At 39.0% G+C, this 16,038-nt stretch overlaps 1 protein-coding gene across 3 annotated transcripts in view; it reads left to right on the forward strand.

Moving 5' to 3' along the window:
* The window catches only part of EPHA6 (EPH receptor A6), a 359,369-nt gene that overhangs the window by 300,610 nt on the left and 42,721 nt on the right, over window positions 1-16,038 (forward strand). For all 3 annotated transcript variants that reach the window (XM_050972812.1, XM_030234872.2, XM_050972823.1), the window contains one exon: window positions 9,297-9,358. In XM_050972812.1, the coding sequence (XP_050828769.1) occupies window positions 9,297-9,358 (62 nt within the window). The remainder of the gene's footprint in view (window positions 1-9,296; window positions 9,359-16,038) is intronic.

Genomic DNA, 16,038 nt, shown 5'->3' on the forward strand with positions numbered 1-16,038 from the left:
GATCATTTCCCCCTGTTCCCCTCACAGAGCCCCTCTCTGGAGCTTCTGTGGCAGAATCCTGATGTGACTTTTTTAATGAAGTTTGACCATCAGTTATTTCCTGCCACTTAATTTGTGAGTGTTAACTATCCAACTCCTTGACATTGTAGGAAAAATAGAAGCAAAGAAATTTGGCTTGATGAAACAACCCACCTTTGTGAACCTCAAAAAATATATTGCATGCAAGTCATTGAGAATGCACTTACTTTTCAGAAACTGGAAGTGATATAGGATGGTTTGCTCACTGCTGTCCTGCGCTTCTCTTCAATAAAAAGCACATTCTACAGAGGATATCCCTTCTTCAGTGTTTTACTGCCTAGTTATTTATGGCTCTTTGTCTAACACACATTACAGTGTTCACATTTATTCCACAGAGCTCCTCAAAAAATTCATGCAGAATTGTAGAGTACTAAACTAGATGATTAACAGTTTTCTTTTGCCCAAAATTAATATTTTATTACAATTTCCAAGTGCACCTGAGTGAGCCCATTATTCTTGATATTATATAAACTGACATTTGAAAGCAAATTGTATTGACAGACCCTTATTGAACAAAATTACTCAACAAGAACCATCAAGGAGCAATTGTACATACTGAATTCAACTATGATTATAGTACTCCAATAATGAGAAAAGTAACTTTTTTTTTTTTCCCCAGTTAATGCATTTTCTTTATTCTGAACTCCAGCACCTCCACTTCTATATTTGTGGTTAAATGAAAACTGCTAATCCTTTCCCAGTGACTAACAAATTGATTCTTCTATTGCACATGCACTTCCTGGGACACCTGAGCCAAGTGGCTCTTCCAGTTTATTCTTCCCAGCCTCAGTGCTGTTCCACTGGAATGTTTACCTTATAAACCCTATAACTAACACATAATGGCATGTATTTGCTGAGAACAGGAGTCCAAAGGTAGATGGACTTTCCCATTAGGCAGGCAGAGAGTACTTCAGAACCAAAATAAAGATGAGCAGAAAGTAACATTAATACTGAAAGAAACACATTTTGTGGTGGTCAATTAGGGTTAATATTGAACTGTAAAAGTGGGGTTAAGCTCTGAGTGTAGGATGTGATAAAAAGAGGTTTTCATTCTTCACCCTTGCTAAACATCTCATTTCATGCTCAGGTGGTCATGGTAAACAATCCCAAACATTTAAATCCTAGAAGTTCAGAAAAAAGTATTTGCATATGTGGTCATTTTTACATAATATACACTACTATTGCATATTTTAAAAACCTGACTATAGAAAATGTGGAAATTTATTGTCACAAGCATGTTAGTTGAACCAAGTTGCTGTTCCTTACTGACAGAAGCAGAAAGATATGAAGAGAGCAGGAGGAACTTGACAGATATACACAGAGGTGTATTTGTAAATGACATGCACACAGATTTTCTTTGTTTCAAGATTAAGGGAAAACTGAACTCCCTTTTTTGCCAGTCTTAGAACATTGGATGTAAAAGCATAATCAGAACTGGTTCATTTCTGTGAGATGGGAGGCTGGAGAAACAGCTAACTTGAATAATATTTAAATACTTTTGGTCTGTTTTAGGTAGGAAGCCAGTGGGCCTTTACCAAATTCAACTTGCTGAAGTAGCATTCCCAGGCCCATATACTGGGAAATAATCTGCCTAAATCTGAATTTTACACAGTGGTATTGTGGCTTGTGCAGTTGGTGAAGCCTAGACAATCCTGTACAGACTCATGTCACCTGACTGTGACACACAGTTAGAACCAGAGTTGGAAGGAGAAGCTTGACAGTGTGTGCCTTCATGTTCTGAAGGTAAAACCCTCAAAGAGAAATGATGAAAAACCCCAGGAGATCACTAAAATATCCCAGTGTTAGTTCCAGGGCATCACTTATTTGTTGGAGCTCTGACTCATGATGTTGTTTTCTTAATTTTGGATTTAGCAGCCCACATGTTACAACCAAAGGTTCCTTTGGGTTCCAGAACCTTCAGGAGTGTGACCTGCACTACCTCTGCCCATGAGAAATGATGCCTTGCTCATAAAGGAAGAGTATGAGTTTTTTATAGCTCAGTGGTGTCTCAGATGTTTAATCTTTATGTAGACTAAATGGGGCAACATGGCTCAAATGGTAAATGGGAAAATACAAAAACTATATCCTAAAATCATGTCAGAATCCTATCAACTTCTCAATTAGGCACAATATCAAATAAACAACAAATGGCATTTTAGAATAGGATTGAAATAATACCTTAACCACATCATTATGCTTATGAAAACACAAAACCCTGTTTCATTGTAACCTTGTGTATGTTTTTGAAAAAATTTGCTCCTTTTCAAATTTACATTGTGGCTTACAGCTTCTAAATATAATGCCCCTGTGATAATAGGTAAATTCACAACAGAGGATAAGTAGGATGTGCTTCTTGTGTTCCCTGAGATCTTGTTCTGAATTGTGGCAGACTGAATATGAAGTGCAGGAGCCCAGAACTGTGCACAGATTTCACATTGTTCAAACTCCTTTTCGTGCTCTGGGGTCAGCAGGGCAAGTCATCATTGATGCAGTTGGACTCTGTGGTCAAATTCTGAACCAAAGAACCTCCCTTCCTCCTTCCACAGGAGCATGTGGTTGGTATGAACCCTGAGCAGCTTCAGGGGGAGATGTCATTAGATTAAGTGAAATATGCTGAAGTTCAGTTATGAAATAACTGAGGTGAATTGTTTTGGTTAATCCAACTGGGCAAAAGTCTCTCTCTGAAGCTGAATCTGAACAGAATGCATTATCTGTTTTGATTTTTTTTCCTCTTATTCTTTGTTTCAGTGCTAAAGCAAAAGTGCCAATTTTTGTATTCCTATAATATAATTTTAGCCATTATTTCTCTCTCACCGTCCCATCCCCCAAGTAGTGACAAAAAACTCTATTTCTTCTGGTTTTACCCTCTCCTGCATTCCACTTGCTTCTCTCATGGAAAGATAAGGATCAGGAATGGAAACAACATAGCTGCTTTCTCTTTACAGATCCACTTTCCTTTCCTCAAAATCTTCCAGAATATCTTCTGTAGGCACCCTGGGGGATTGATGTGGATTAGGATTTGCAGGAGGAGCAGGACTCCTCAAATTCCTGTTGTCCAAAGCACATTCTCCCTTTGTCACATGAGGAGCCAGGAGAGCCACTTTCAGTACTGCCTGCAACTCGAGGTTGCAGGTTCTCAAACCAGAAGGTTTGAAAAGGTTTTTATAAAAATTTAATATTTAATATAAATATTTTATAAATATACATACAGACTCCTCCTGGCTTCCAAAACACACCAACAGGCATAAATCCTTGCCAGTGGGTCACAGAGGAGTAAGTGGAAAAGCATTTAGAGTATAATTACAGGAAAACAGGTTTATGCTATGAAATATTTTCAGATTGTGTGGATACAATAAATCTTCAGGTAGCAGTGGTAGCTGTGTGGCCATACCTTCCTAACATTTCAGCAGTATCTTATGGTCATTCATGTGTTTTGAAGTGTTATAAATTGATTTTGCAGAACTATCTTCCCCTGACTCAACTAACTTAGCTAATGATATTTGGTATATAGACATGAGAAGATCCATAAATAGGTTATATCCATGGGAATTCCTGTGGTAGCAGGATGTAAATATGTTATCCCATCCTGTTTGCAAACTCTGGCTTCTAAACTCTCAAAAATTAGTTTGGAACTGCAACTTTTATTTTTTGATGCTACTTGGACAGAGGTCTTAGTCAGGAGCCTTCTGTGAGTCAATAATCCAAGTGTGGTGGCTTGCAGTAAAATCCAAATTGGCTTCATGTGAATTGATGTGGGCTAACAATGCAAAAACAAAAGTGCAAAGTGGCAGAATTATTTTTATTAGCTTTTTTTTCATAATCTTTAATTTTCTTTCTTTTTTCCACTTTAGTATAATGGAAAAATATTTTTTTAATCACTGAAATTAATTCTTTCTGGTGCATACAAATGCATTTTTAGTGATGCCAGGAGAGAAGCAGCTGCAGTGCCCTGGCCAGTGGCTCTCTGATTTGAAGGGGTGTGCAATGAAGGGAGCAGCTGGGAGCTCCAGCCAGGGATGCCTCCCAAGGCCTGGGCATTCCCATGGGCTTCCCTGGCAACCAACAGCAGAAGGTGGCTTTGGAGTGAAGAGATGCCTGATAGGGAGGTGATTTCCTGAGCCACCTGGACTCTGATCCACAGAAGTGATGGAGCAATTTTTCCTAGTATGAACCAGGGAGCAGGTGCCAAGCTGTGCTGTTTGAAGTGAAAGAATGAGGATCATGTGTTTATGTTAACAAATCTACCCCCATCATTGGTATTAGAGGTTTCATTGTAAGTCTGTACAAAAAGAACACGTGCTAACTATTCTTTTTGGAGGATTAATCTTACATAAAACATTCATTAAAGGAGGCTTTGCTGTATTATTTAAAATGACAACAGGAGACAACAAGCTGAACATTTTGTCATTGATATGACACTTCAGATTCTCCTCCTTATTCATCACTCTGGCACTCAGTTAAATTGCATGCTATCAAAATCTTCTGTTGTGGAAAAAAAACCCTTAAAAATATATACAATGTGAATTTCAGATTTAGTCAGTATTTTACATTATTTGGAAATGTATGGGCTTTTTTGGGTGGGTTTTTTTTTTGGGGGGGGGGGTTTGCATTCCTGCTTATGAAAAAATGACAAGCAGATTGCTCAGTGGAAAATACAAGATTGCAGTATATTCTGGGGTGGCATGACATCAGTACAGGTTGTTTGTCATTTTCTCTGGTTTTGTTTGAGTGGCATTGCAGTACAGCTGAGTGGGAGAACTGCAGTGAAGAACTTTCTTAGGGAAAGTTGTCCAAAGCAGTCACCCTCTTGTCACAGGGTGGGAGTTGCTTCAAAACAGTGAACAGCCCCTGCCCTTTCTATAGATTCATCTCAGCTGGAATAAATTAAATTACTGTCCTTTTCCTGCACCATGCCTATCCCCAGTGCTGCTCTTGTGTGTTCAGTGTGGCTTTTTGGGATGCTGGAACTCTGAAATGATCTCCCAGAGCCACAGTTACTCCATGTGCAAGGAGGGAAATCTGCTGCAGTAAATGTTCCACATGTGTCTGGGGCAGGAATATTTATGCTTTCCCAAAAAATCTGAGAACAGAGAATGTGGGGATGGTATCAGTGTGTGTGTCATGTATAAACACAGTTATTGTTGTTATCTTAAATATGTAGTAAAATGATACATGCTATAATGTACTGCAAATTATAAATGTGCTATATGTGGTGTGTAAAATCTGTATTTAGGGTTCTCCGGACATTCTATAATTCCTCTGCTTTAAAATATCTGTTTTCTCCCAGTACTCCCCAGTCCAGCAGTGCTAAGCATCTAAAACTGCTGCAAGTCTGATTTCTTTGACTGATTTGATCATTGAACCATCTTCAAGCATTTTTATTTTGTGTCCTCTTCTCCAGCAACACCCATAGTTTTTATCTCCTTGGTTCCAAGCCCTCAGCTGACACCTTTTTCAGGTCCTTTTCCCATTCCTTTTCTTGTGTGACTCTTGGCTGTAAAATTGACTCAGTTCATCTTGGCTGTAAAATTAACTCAGGTCCCTCTCCTGTCCTGTGTGGAAACACCTCCCTGAGGTGGGCAGTTCTTTGGGCTGGAGGTGGGTGTGTTCCCATCCCGGGAGGTTCAGCCATTTATGGAGGTTTTTATAACTCCCAGGAGTGCCTTGGCTGCCATCTGTCTCCCACTGCTCTTTGTCTTTAAACCTGTTTATTCTCCATCTTTTGTGCTGTAAGCAATCCTGGGAAAATCATTCAATGCCTTCCAGCATGGCATTCTCCTACCCCTTGATAAAATAATCAAAGATTGCTTCTCTGTCTCAGAGGCTTCTCTGCCCCACTCCCATTTATTCATTCCTGATCTTGTTTTGAGGATGAAGAATTTGTAGTGCCATGAGTGCCAATGTGAATTTTTGTCATCTAAGTAAAAGGCTTTCTTAAAAATTTATTTAGATGCAAACACCACGCTACTTTAGAAATCTCCCAGTACTATTCTGAAAGTCAGTTTTGTAGCCCTCTTTAAAACTAGAGCAGTGTTTTGTGTTTGTCCAGCCCATACAAGTTTATCTGGACTCAAACTGCACTGCTCTGTAAAGGATAACATACTGGCAATAGAGCCAGTGCTGCCACTTTGGTGTTCAGAGTTCCCACTGGACTCTACTGTGCACCAGAGTTTTTTACTTTGTCTTCAAGACACCCTAACAACAGCTGAGACATTTTCAATCCACAGGTGCTCCAAAGAGAAATACTGTGCTGACTAAAAAAGTCACTGTCACAGTCTGGCTTGGAATACATAAATAGCTCCAGGGATACATTAAACTTGCAGCCAAAATCAGGTGGCTTTTATCAAGTGCTGTCACACTAAAGACTGGATTATTTGAGAATTTTTTGAGATTGATTATTTGAGGTTTGTGTCCAGATTAAAGATTTTTGCTTGAGATAATCAAGTGATGGAGCCAGGTTTATTTTCTCACATTGTAGTGTCTTGACACAATCCCACCTCAATTTCATTTGAAATTTAGGTAGCTTGGCAAGTGATACAGACTAAGTCAGTGGGAAGCTATCAGCCTAAGGGACTAAATTTATTCATGATTTGCTGATTTCCTGATATGCAGCAACCTGTTAGAAGGGAAAATGCTGCACTTTTTGGTGTATTCAGTGCTATCCCTGTGCTGTCACTTGGAAGAGTTGGTTTTGTGTTAAGGCATGTCATTTCAAGTCATTCAAGTTGAGTGCTTAAAACCTCATTGTTCAGTGAAAAAAATACTGAAATATATTCTTAAATCCACAGATGAATGCATATAAATATATTTCATAGTTGCTGTAACCTAGGAGCATAGGGTCTGAGCAAAAGGAAGTACAGGTGAGGTTTTGTTTTTTTTTTTGAGGGAAGAATATTTTGTGAGAGAATGTAGAAGAATTAATAGTTCTGTTTAGCAAGTATGAAAATAATTTGTGGGGAAGGATGTGAATCTAAGGAGCATAAAAGCTGCAATGAGGGCCTGTGAACCTCTAGAGAAAATTACAGCTTCTGGAAAGTGTAGAGTGCCAAAGGATTCCCCACAGGAAACCAGGGGTGCTGTTCTAAAGCTCCATTTGTCCTTCCCTTCAAATGCAGATTTTCTCTGCAGGTGTTTTAGTTGTTGATTTACCCAGAAAGAGAAATTTCTGACCAAATATGGAATCTGAAAGCCAGCTCTGCACCCCTAAATGTTGGAAAATGCTATTGTCTGCATCAATTCAGAAATTACTACTTACTCAAGAGGGTTTTGCACAGTGGAAGATTCTCTAGCATCAGGCTGCAGGTTGTTTACTTCCCTAGGTTTTAGGATTTTCCTTTGATGTGGAGGTGTCAGCCCTGTGACAGTAAGGAAATGATAAAGGGAAGGGAATGTGGGGCATTCATGGGCTGGGAGCTAAAGAGAGTGGGCTGTACAACCAGTCATCATCAGCAAACTGAAGTAAAGGAAACGTGAATTTTTAAAACCTCTGATCTCTGAGAGCTTAAAAGTGATGTATCTTTTAAGTTTCTATTGCAAAACCAGGGTATAACCAATAGGTGTAGATTAATAGAACTGATTTGGTGGCAGATGCACGTCAGCAGCTGAAGGCTAAACATTCAGTTAAAAAGAGAGAAGCTGGTTATTCCTCACACTTCCAAGGGCTATCCAAAAAGGCTATCAAGGCATCTGGGAATTTTCACACACACCAAAAAAAAAAAAAAAAAAAAAAAGAAGTTGTATTGTCACAACACTGTGAAGAGTTTTATTAATGGAAAATGTGAACACAAGAGTCAATACAGAAATAATCACAAATTTTATTAGAAGAAATAAGGGAATATTGATAGGAACTACAAAAACACCAGACTAAGCTCAGTGAATGGGCATTATCAAGAACCCAAAACTCTGGGTCAACATGCTGGAGCAAACACAGAAATGGATCATTCACTTCTTCAGATTGAAGGGAAACTGTAACAGCTGAGGAGAAATACCTGGCTGTGGCCTGTTTTACAGTGTGTTTAATAAACACTTTCACTATTAACCCAACTGAACAGAAGTAGACAGTTGGGGTGGAACAATCAAAATGCCCTTTTATGTTTTATCAGCCCAACATTGTGTTTGTTTCTCATCCCCTCATCCAAAAAAACCACACACATAATTTGAGCAGAAGAGGGGAAAAAAAAAGTGATGAAAGAGTCTTCTTTTGGGCTTGAAAAATATTGGCCCAGCTGGTGTGGCATTGAGGAAGGGAAATGGTGGACTCACAGTGTCACCACTTGGCATAGCTCTGGTTTCCCACAAACCCCAAAAGAGATGGGCATTCCCAGGAAAAGAAAAGTCTGCCATTTTAACCCTTTCACCTCCTTCCTAATCTTATTAACATTCTTCTTCATTAATTTTTTTGTGTAGAATGGCTGCTTTGGGATATTAATCATTCCAAGAATTGCTGTGTAGCCTGGTTGGCAGCCTGACTGCCCCTCTCCTGTCAAGCACTTAGAGAGGGTTTTATTTTTAAAGGGTACCAGCAGTGAGCTGGTGTTTAAGTTAAGTAGACACTTCAAAAGTGTACCTTCATATTTGAATATTCTTCCAAGAAATAAATGTAATGTTTTGTTCTGCTTCAGTTTGGATATGGTACCACCCTGGGACTGTGCTGATTGAGCAAAACCTTGATTTGAGTAACACTCTGTATATTTTAGGTATTTACAAATACATGAATTCAGAGTTTATCTGGATTGTACACAGCCAATGCACACAGCAGATCTAGGAGAACTTTTTCTGTGACACCCCTTTCTGTCTTTCTCCTGTGTTCCTAAGTCACTGAGATATTTTTCTTTGAGAGGAAAATTATCACCCTCAGTTTGTAATTACTCAGACATGGCTTATGAATATTTGGGTTTTGCCTTAATTCAGATACATTCCAAAATATTACACAGCAAGTTTTGCTATTTGGAGATAGCAGGCTCTTCTTTGATCATTTTTTAAGAGAATACACCAAAGGGAAGGATGTGTATCCAGCTAATCCAGGAAGAACAAAAGCGAAAAAAAAAAAAAAGTGCATAGAAAATAATTCTTAGGAGTAACACAGGGAATTGTGCTTGTGATATAAATGAGAATTTTGGAAATATTTTATATATTCAGCTACTGTGAATAACCTCTGCAGAATTGCAAAAGCCCATAATATGTCCATAATGGTGATGTGTCTCTTTGCTGTTTTGCAGGCAGACCAGTGATGATTGTAGTTGAATACATGGAGAACGGATCCCTTGACTCCTTCCTGCGGGTGAGGTGCTATTTTCTGCTGACATTTGAATCAGAAACCATTCTAGGTTAAGATTTTAAATCATTTATCACAAATTAATTTCTACATAATGTTATTCATGGATTTCTAGTGAAGAATAGAAGCCTTTTCCCCGGGGTACGTTTCTGAGGTACAGTAATACATTAGAGCACGGCTGGAAAAAAAGAAGATTTAAACTTCAGAATATAATTGATTTCTTCTACAAAAGTAGTTCCTGTATTTAGCAAAATGTATTTCAAATTGTTTTTGTGAAAGAAAAGATAAATTGAAGCATAAATGCCTGGCCTTATGGAAGTGGTTCATTTTTCTCAATCACCTTCAAAAAGACTCTGTTATGATTTTTTTGGTTGGTGAAGCATAGAATATACTCAGTAATTGATTTATAATATTTATGGCTATTTGCATTTAACAAATTTAATTAGAAAACAGTTCATGGCTGAAATGTCCTGGCATTAATTAACCCCCAAAGGTCCTTACTAAACAATAAAGAAGGGCTTCAGAAAATGTGAGTAATATGCTGGCAAAATTGTATTTCATTCTTTTTAGAAATGTAAAAGAAAAGGATGACCCCCCCTCTGCAAGATAAACTTATCCTAATATAGTCTCTTTTTTAAGAGAACCCCTGAAAATGCTTCAGAGTCCCACTGACCTAAGAACCTGTGTGAATAATTTTAATGTCAAGTACCTCAGATTTGTCTGAAAAAAGTAAACACCAGCCCTCAGTAGCCCACTGTCATTTCCATCCTGCAGAATGTTAAACCTGGGCTTGTGGGAAGTCAGGGACCTCTGGGTTTGGGAATTTGTTTGAAAGGGTGTCCCAAAGGAGAGACATTCAACAGGGAGCCGTGGAAATACTGGCATGAAAATCTTGGTGATGGTGATTGAAGGCTCTTTGTGGTAGCAGGAGGAAGGAACTGCTTAGAGAAAAAAAGTGAATAAGCAGGAGGGAAAAGCAGCCAGCACTTCAGAAAGATTTACATGAGAGGGGAAAAAGTCATGCAGGCAGTACTTGCTGGGAAGAGGGTAAGCCACCAGAGAAGAGCAATTGGAGCAAGGGATACAGCCCTGGGAGTGCAGCAGTGCCACTATCTCAGATCCCAGACCCTGATTCTCTTTACTTTTTGGGTTGGATTATTACATAGTAATTTTTCTCTGACATGTCTTTGTTGTCCTCCTCACCTGTTCTCCCAAATAATTTTTATTTTATGGTGTCAAGCCACATGACAGATATCTGTTATGTTGTCAGAAACAGACCAGCAGTTTCCTGTGATAATTTGCTGATTTCTCAAAATCAAGTTATTTTTATGGAGCATTTGATATCATCTATGTCTTGGACACTGGGTGGTTTTTAAAAACTACTCCCTTTCCTTTCTGGCTCATGTCTCTGTCCATCTGCAGCACAGGAACTGCCCCTGGTTTGAGTGCCTGCAGCTTTCCTGCTCTGTGATTTTTCAGCAGTGCCCCAGGAAGACTTTTCTGGGCCTGAAACATTGCTCTGTGCATGTGTGTGTGTGTGTGGAGAATTTCATAGAAGAGAGTTGAACCAAGTTCTGAAATAATTCATGAGAGAGAATTACCTTTCTCTGAACTGCTCTGGTGTGATACCTGTATTCCAGGTTTATTTCACAGGCATTCATATATCAGAACAGTTACTACTTATTAGGATACTTTAATAGAAAGTGGCATCAGCAGAATGATGATGTTACTGTGGAGCAATGCTTCTCACATTGCATCAGATATATTTGGAAGCAGAACTGCTGGGGGGAAATGTGAGCTAATAATTTCTGCAGCTGTTTTTCATGTATATTATTTTACAGCTTCAGTTCATACTTCAGATATGGGTTATTCTTCTAAAAGGCTTTTAAAATGTACTTTAGATAATATTCAACATCCCAAAGCACTGTAGATATATGTCAGCATTTCTGTTTATAATTAGCAGAGCAAATGGCTGCAAAGTAACCTATTTAAAAAGAAATCCAGCTGCTTCATTAATAATAGTTGTTTCCTGCAGATATTAGTCCACATTTTTAAAAGCTTTTGTGAAGATACAAAGCAGCAGAAAGGCTTTATCTTTAGCAATCCTAATGAAAGGCGTTCAGTGACTATAACAAATGTTGTGGGATTTGGAAGGGCTTATCACATAGTCTGTCTTTCTTATTATTTAAAGGAATCAATTGTTCCAGTACAAAGTGTTTTTGCACAGAGGGGAAAAAAAGTCCATTTCTCACCATAAGAAATATTTCTCTACATACCACAACGGGCAAAACCTCCCCAGCACATCCCTCCATCTGTCTTTCTCCAAAAGCCTGCAAAAATGGATCAGTCTTACAAATTCAAAGTGAGATTCTGTGGTGACCCATGTATGGGTATTCCAGAGGAAGAATTCCATTTGTCATCCCCCTCCTGACAGCCATGGTGGGATATTTGCTTTCATGCCAGTACAGGCTGTGCCACGAATCAGAAGCCTTCCCCCACCCTTTAATCTCTCACCCCTAAAATCTAAAAAGCCTTTACTCCTTGCTTTAGAGACAGCAGTGCCCACTTTCTGCTATTTGTATGGATTTACCAGCAAGCTCAGGTGGATTATGTCTTCCCCACCCCACAAAGGATTCTGTATGCTGGCTGCTAACATTGAGCTTTTGGGTAAAAACCATTGGCATGGATTTGCAATATGAAGCTGCTTCAGAGATATTCTGAAGTGGGAAGGCATCAACTAATTAGAACCAATTCTGTGAGATGATGGTAATTAATTTCAGTGATTGTGCTTCATCAGACATCCTAAATTGCTGGATACACTTGACACTGAATTTTCCTCCGAAATATTGCATTATTTTTGCAGTTATATAAAACTCATTTACAAAAGATGAAACTTTGTTTTTTGTAATGTTGTTTGGGAGTTTTTTATCACATAAGATTGAGACATGTAGGTTAATCATCCCACAAAAGTATACCTGAAATTTGCCATTAATGAAACAATTGTTTGACCAGAAATGAGGTTCATGTGGCCTCATTTCTGGTAACACTTGGAGAGATTTCTCTGAAAAAGGATGTGGGTTTACAGCTAAGCATTTCCTTAGGGGCTAGAAACCTCTTCCAGCATTACACCAACAACTTCCAGAGAGGAAATCTGTGCTTGGAAAGAAAGTGGCTAACCCTTGGGAATTGAGGAGACACAGGTAAAATTTCCTGTTAGCGCACACAGATTTTGGATGGGGCTCATTGTCATTATGTTTTACCTGTCTGATCCCCTGTGTCATGGAGATCTCAGTAATCCTTTGTTCTGCAGGCAAAAATTAAAGGCAAGAAGGGTTGAAAGGGCAGCTCTCTGTATTGATAGAAAGATGTTAGTGATTAGACAGGGCACTTGCAGTCAGATGTGTTTGCTCGGGCTTGTGGATACGGGCTGCAGAAGAGACAAGAAAGACAACCAAGAGAGATGCAGAATAACCACAAAGTAGAGGAAAAAATAGCTGAAAACCCACAAAACCTTTTTAGCAAGCAGTTTGGCAGTCTGCCCTGCTGGGGGCTGGAGATAGCTGTTGGACCCAAGCCTATGAGATGATTGCAATAATTCCCACAAAAGTCCTTTCCCCAAGGTTGGTTTTTTTCTCCCCAATGCACTGTCCCCCACTCAGCCCTCTCTCCAAGCCTGTGCCTCCCAGATTAAAATCTCAGCTGCTCCATTTTGTTCTCACAGCTCCATTTAAGGGGTCGTTCTTGGCTAAAATAATTGGATTTAGCATCACATGGAGAGGAGCAGGGTGGTTAGGAGGCTTCTAGGGAAGAATGATTCCGGGAGAGCTCTGAGCTGGCTGTGGTCTGTGCTCACCTCCTGGTGCATCAGGCATTGTGGGCATGGATTTAAACACAGAAAAGGAACGTGTCTGGAAGCTGCCCTTTGGAGGAGGTTCATGGTTGGCTACATAGAATCACATAAATGAACCAAAAGGAGTATCACCAGAATACTGAACTTCTTTCAGTATTTTTCTGCAGCTGCAGACTACCAGAGTAGTTTCCTGCTCAGTGTCCAAGGTGTGCTGAATAGACAGAGATGTTTAGGTTTGAAAGATGTTCCAGTCTTCCCCAGTTTTGTGAAACTCAGAGCTATAAAAGGAAGGGATGCATTTACCTGGGGTAATCCCAGCACTACCTTGCTTTCTTCATTTTTACTATTTGCCATTGTAGTCTCCTCTTCCTACTTAAAACTGGGGCTGATGGATTTCCATTCACTTCAGAAAATTAAAATATTTGTGGAAAAAAGTTAGATTTATATACAGGCAAGCATAGTAAGTGAAAATGCTGCCACACACTTTTTTTTTTTTTTCTTTCTAAGAGTCTATAAGAAATAAGCTTAATTGCCTTAGAGCACCAGCTGCAGCAGACTTTACAGCAAATGAAACCCTGGAATTCAGCTTTAATCCCTCGTGGCTGGCCTGGCAGAGGCTAAGATAAGTGTTACTAGACAGAGAAAATATTGTGATATATTGCTGTTTCTTGCAGTAATCGTTAAGAAGTTATTCTCAGAGCAGCTTTGCCATCACACTCACCCTTTTTTCAGCTACAGTTTAGATGCTGTGGCAGACACATTTAGCAAGTTTGGGGGGAAAGTGAGAGAAGACAAAAATGAACACTTGCAGCAAATTCTGTGAAACAGTGTTGTAAAGTGTGTGTTGTATATCCATCTACCATGGCCTCACCAGACAGAGTAGGCTGTGGGGGGAAAAAAAAGCCAGATGGCTTTTCCTAAGTGTAATGGTTCCTGTTATTATTTATCTGCATTCAGAGAGGCAAAAACACTGGAGCTCATAACTAATATTCCTTATTTTGCTTTCCCACACAGTAGTCATGTGCACTTTAATTTATTGGAGGCACACTCCTTTCCTGGCAGGATAAAAGTGGCATTTTGCTTTCAAAAATCAGTCTGTAAAACAGAAAACATGCACTGGGAACCTGGAAACTGCTGATACTTTTTTCTTTTTTTTTTTTATTTTTTACACTAAAATTGGATTGAGCAATTAGAAAGTGAATTTGAAAGACTGCATTACCTTAATAGTGAAATTGTAAACAGAATGTATTTTAGTGACCTAAGATTGCACTGAGAAGCTGTCACTGATCTTACAGAGCCAGCATTTGTTCTCAAGCAATGTTTTACCCTCCTGAAAGGATGTATAGAGCAGCATTCCTGATGCTGTGAGAATTTAATTTAGAAATGCTGGACATTTTTAATATTTAGATATTCTTACTCAGACATTAAATACCGTAGATATTCTTCACACTGAGCAACAAGAAATGTTTTACAAATGGTCTTGTCTTTGAAGGCAAAAAGAATTTGAAAAGTAATGTGGACTCTTGTAGTGTGCTCTTTATGAATTTGTCAGGAATGAGAAATCAGAAGATCAGAACAGAGCCAGTGTCTTTTAAATGAAGGGATTTTGAATGTCTTTTAGAAGAGAGGCAAAAAGAAGCCAAGAAATTACAGGCCAGTCAGCTTAATGTCAACTGCTGTAAGATTTCTGGAACAAATTATCAAACAAAGTCTAAGCATCTTAAAGATAACAGTGAGATAAGTGTGAGCCAACATGGATTTGTCAAGAACTAATTCTGTCAAACAGATCTGGTTTCCTTTTGTAGCAGGGCTCAGGCTTTATGGCTGTGGGAGAAGCAGTTGATCTCATAAACTTTGGCTTCAGTAAGGCTTTAAAACTCTCTCTCAAACATGAGATGCTTGTGAGCAGCCAGAGAAATATGATTTTCATTAAATTTCTGCTACATTCTCTGTGGAAGGAATGGAATTTGGATGGAAAGATGTATGAGGTAGGGCCGTTCTGCACTCAGTGAAGGATCACTCATTAGCATTTAAAATGAACTAAAGTAATTAGAAAATGAATTAATGGAATCTATTAATAATAATTAAGTCTGCGTGGAGCTCTGTCAACAGCTGAATAAAGAAGAAATTATCACCTGACCTCATTTAGTTCCAAAAAGATAAACTTTACTGTGACACACATGATAGTTTGAAGAACGAGTTACACTTCCAAGAAATACCAGGCTGCAACTTGAATTTTGGAAGATTTGTCTGGAGAAATTCCCACCATTTACTTTGCACAGTAAAACTGTAACAATAAATGCATAGCAAAAACTGCATCTTGCACCCAGTGACCAGCAGGAAGTGTCAGTGGTGAATATGATCTGAGTTAGACACAGACACAGCATTTTCAGTGCTGTTCTCCATCTAAAATGAGATCTGAATAATCTGCAGTAAAATTTTTAGACCTGTAGTAAATCCTGCACAGAGGATAAAGGCCTAAAGGTATTGTGAGTTATTTGGCACATAAGGAAGTGGATTTTGGAATTGATGGAACTCCAGAAACAATACAGAAAAATCCAGTGGCCATGCCTCCAAAAGATTACTGGGTAGTGACATGGAAAAAACCTTCTGAAGAAGAAAAATTCCACAGGCTTGTAGAAAAGCACTACACTGGGCACTGGAGCTGAAAACTGGAGGGCAAAATGCAATGAGAGAAACTCTGGATATCCTCCTTCTTCCCCTGCAGTAACTGAACCTCTTCAGCAGCCCATTATAAGTTAGTGCTCTTGAAAGGTCTGTAACATGAGCAGAATATTTCACTTACATGAGGTTCTTAAAAGCAAACTGTGGCTGA

This window comes from Serinus canaria, chromosome 1 (assembly GCF_022539315.1).
Source record: "Serinus canaria isolate serCan28SL12 chromosome 1, serCan2020, whole genome shotgun sequence".
Lineage (NCBI taxonomy): Eukaryota > Metazoa > Chordata > Aves > Passeriformes > Fringillidae > Serinus > Serinus canaria.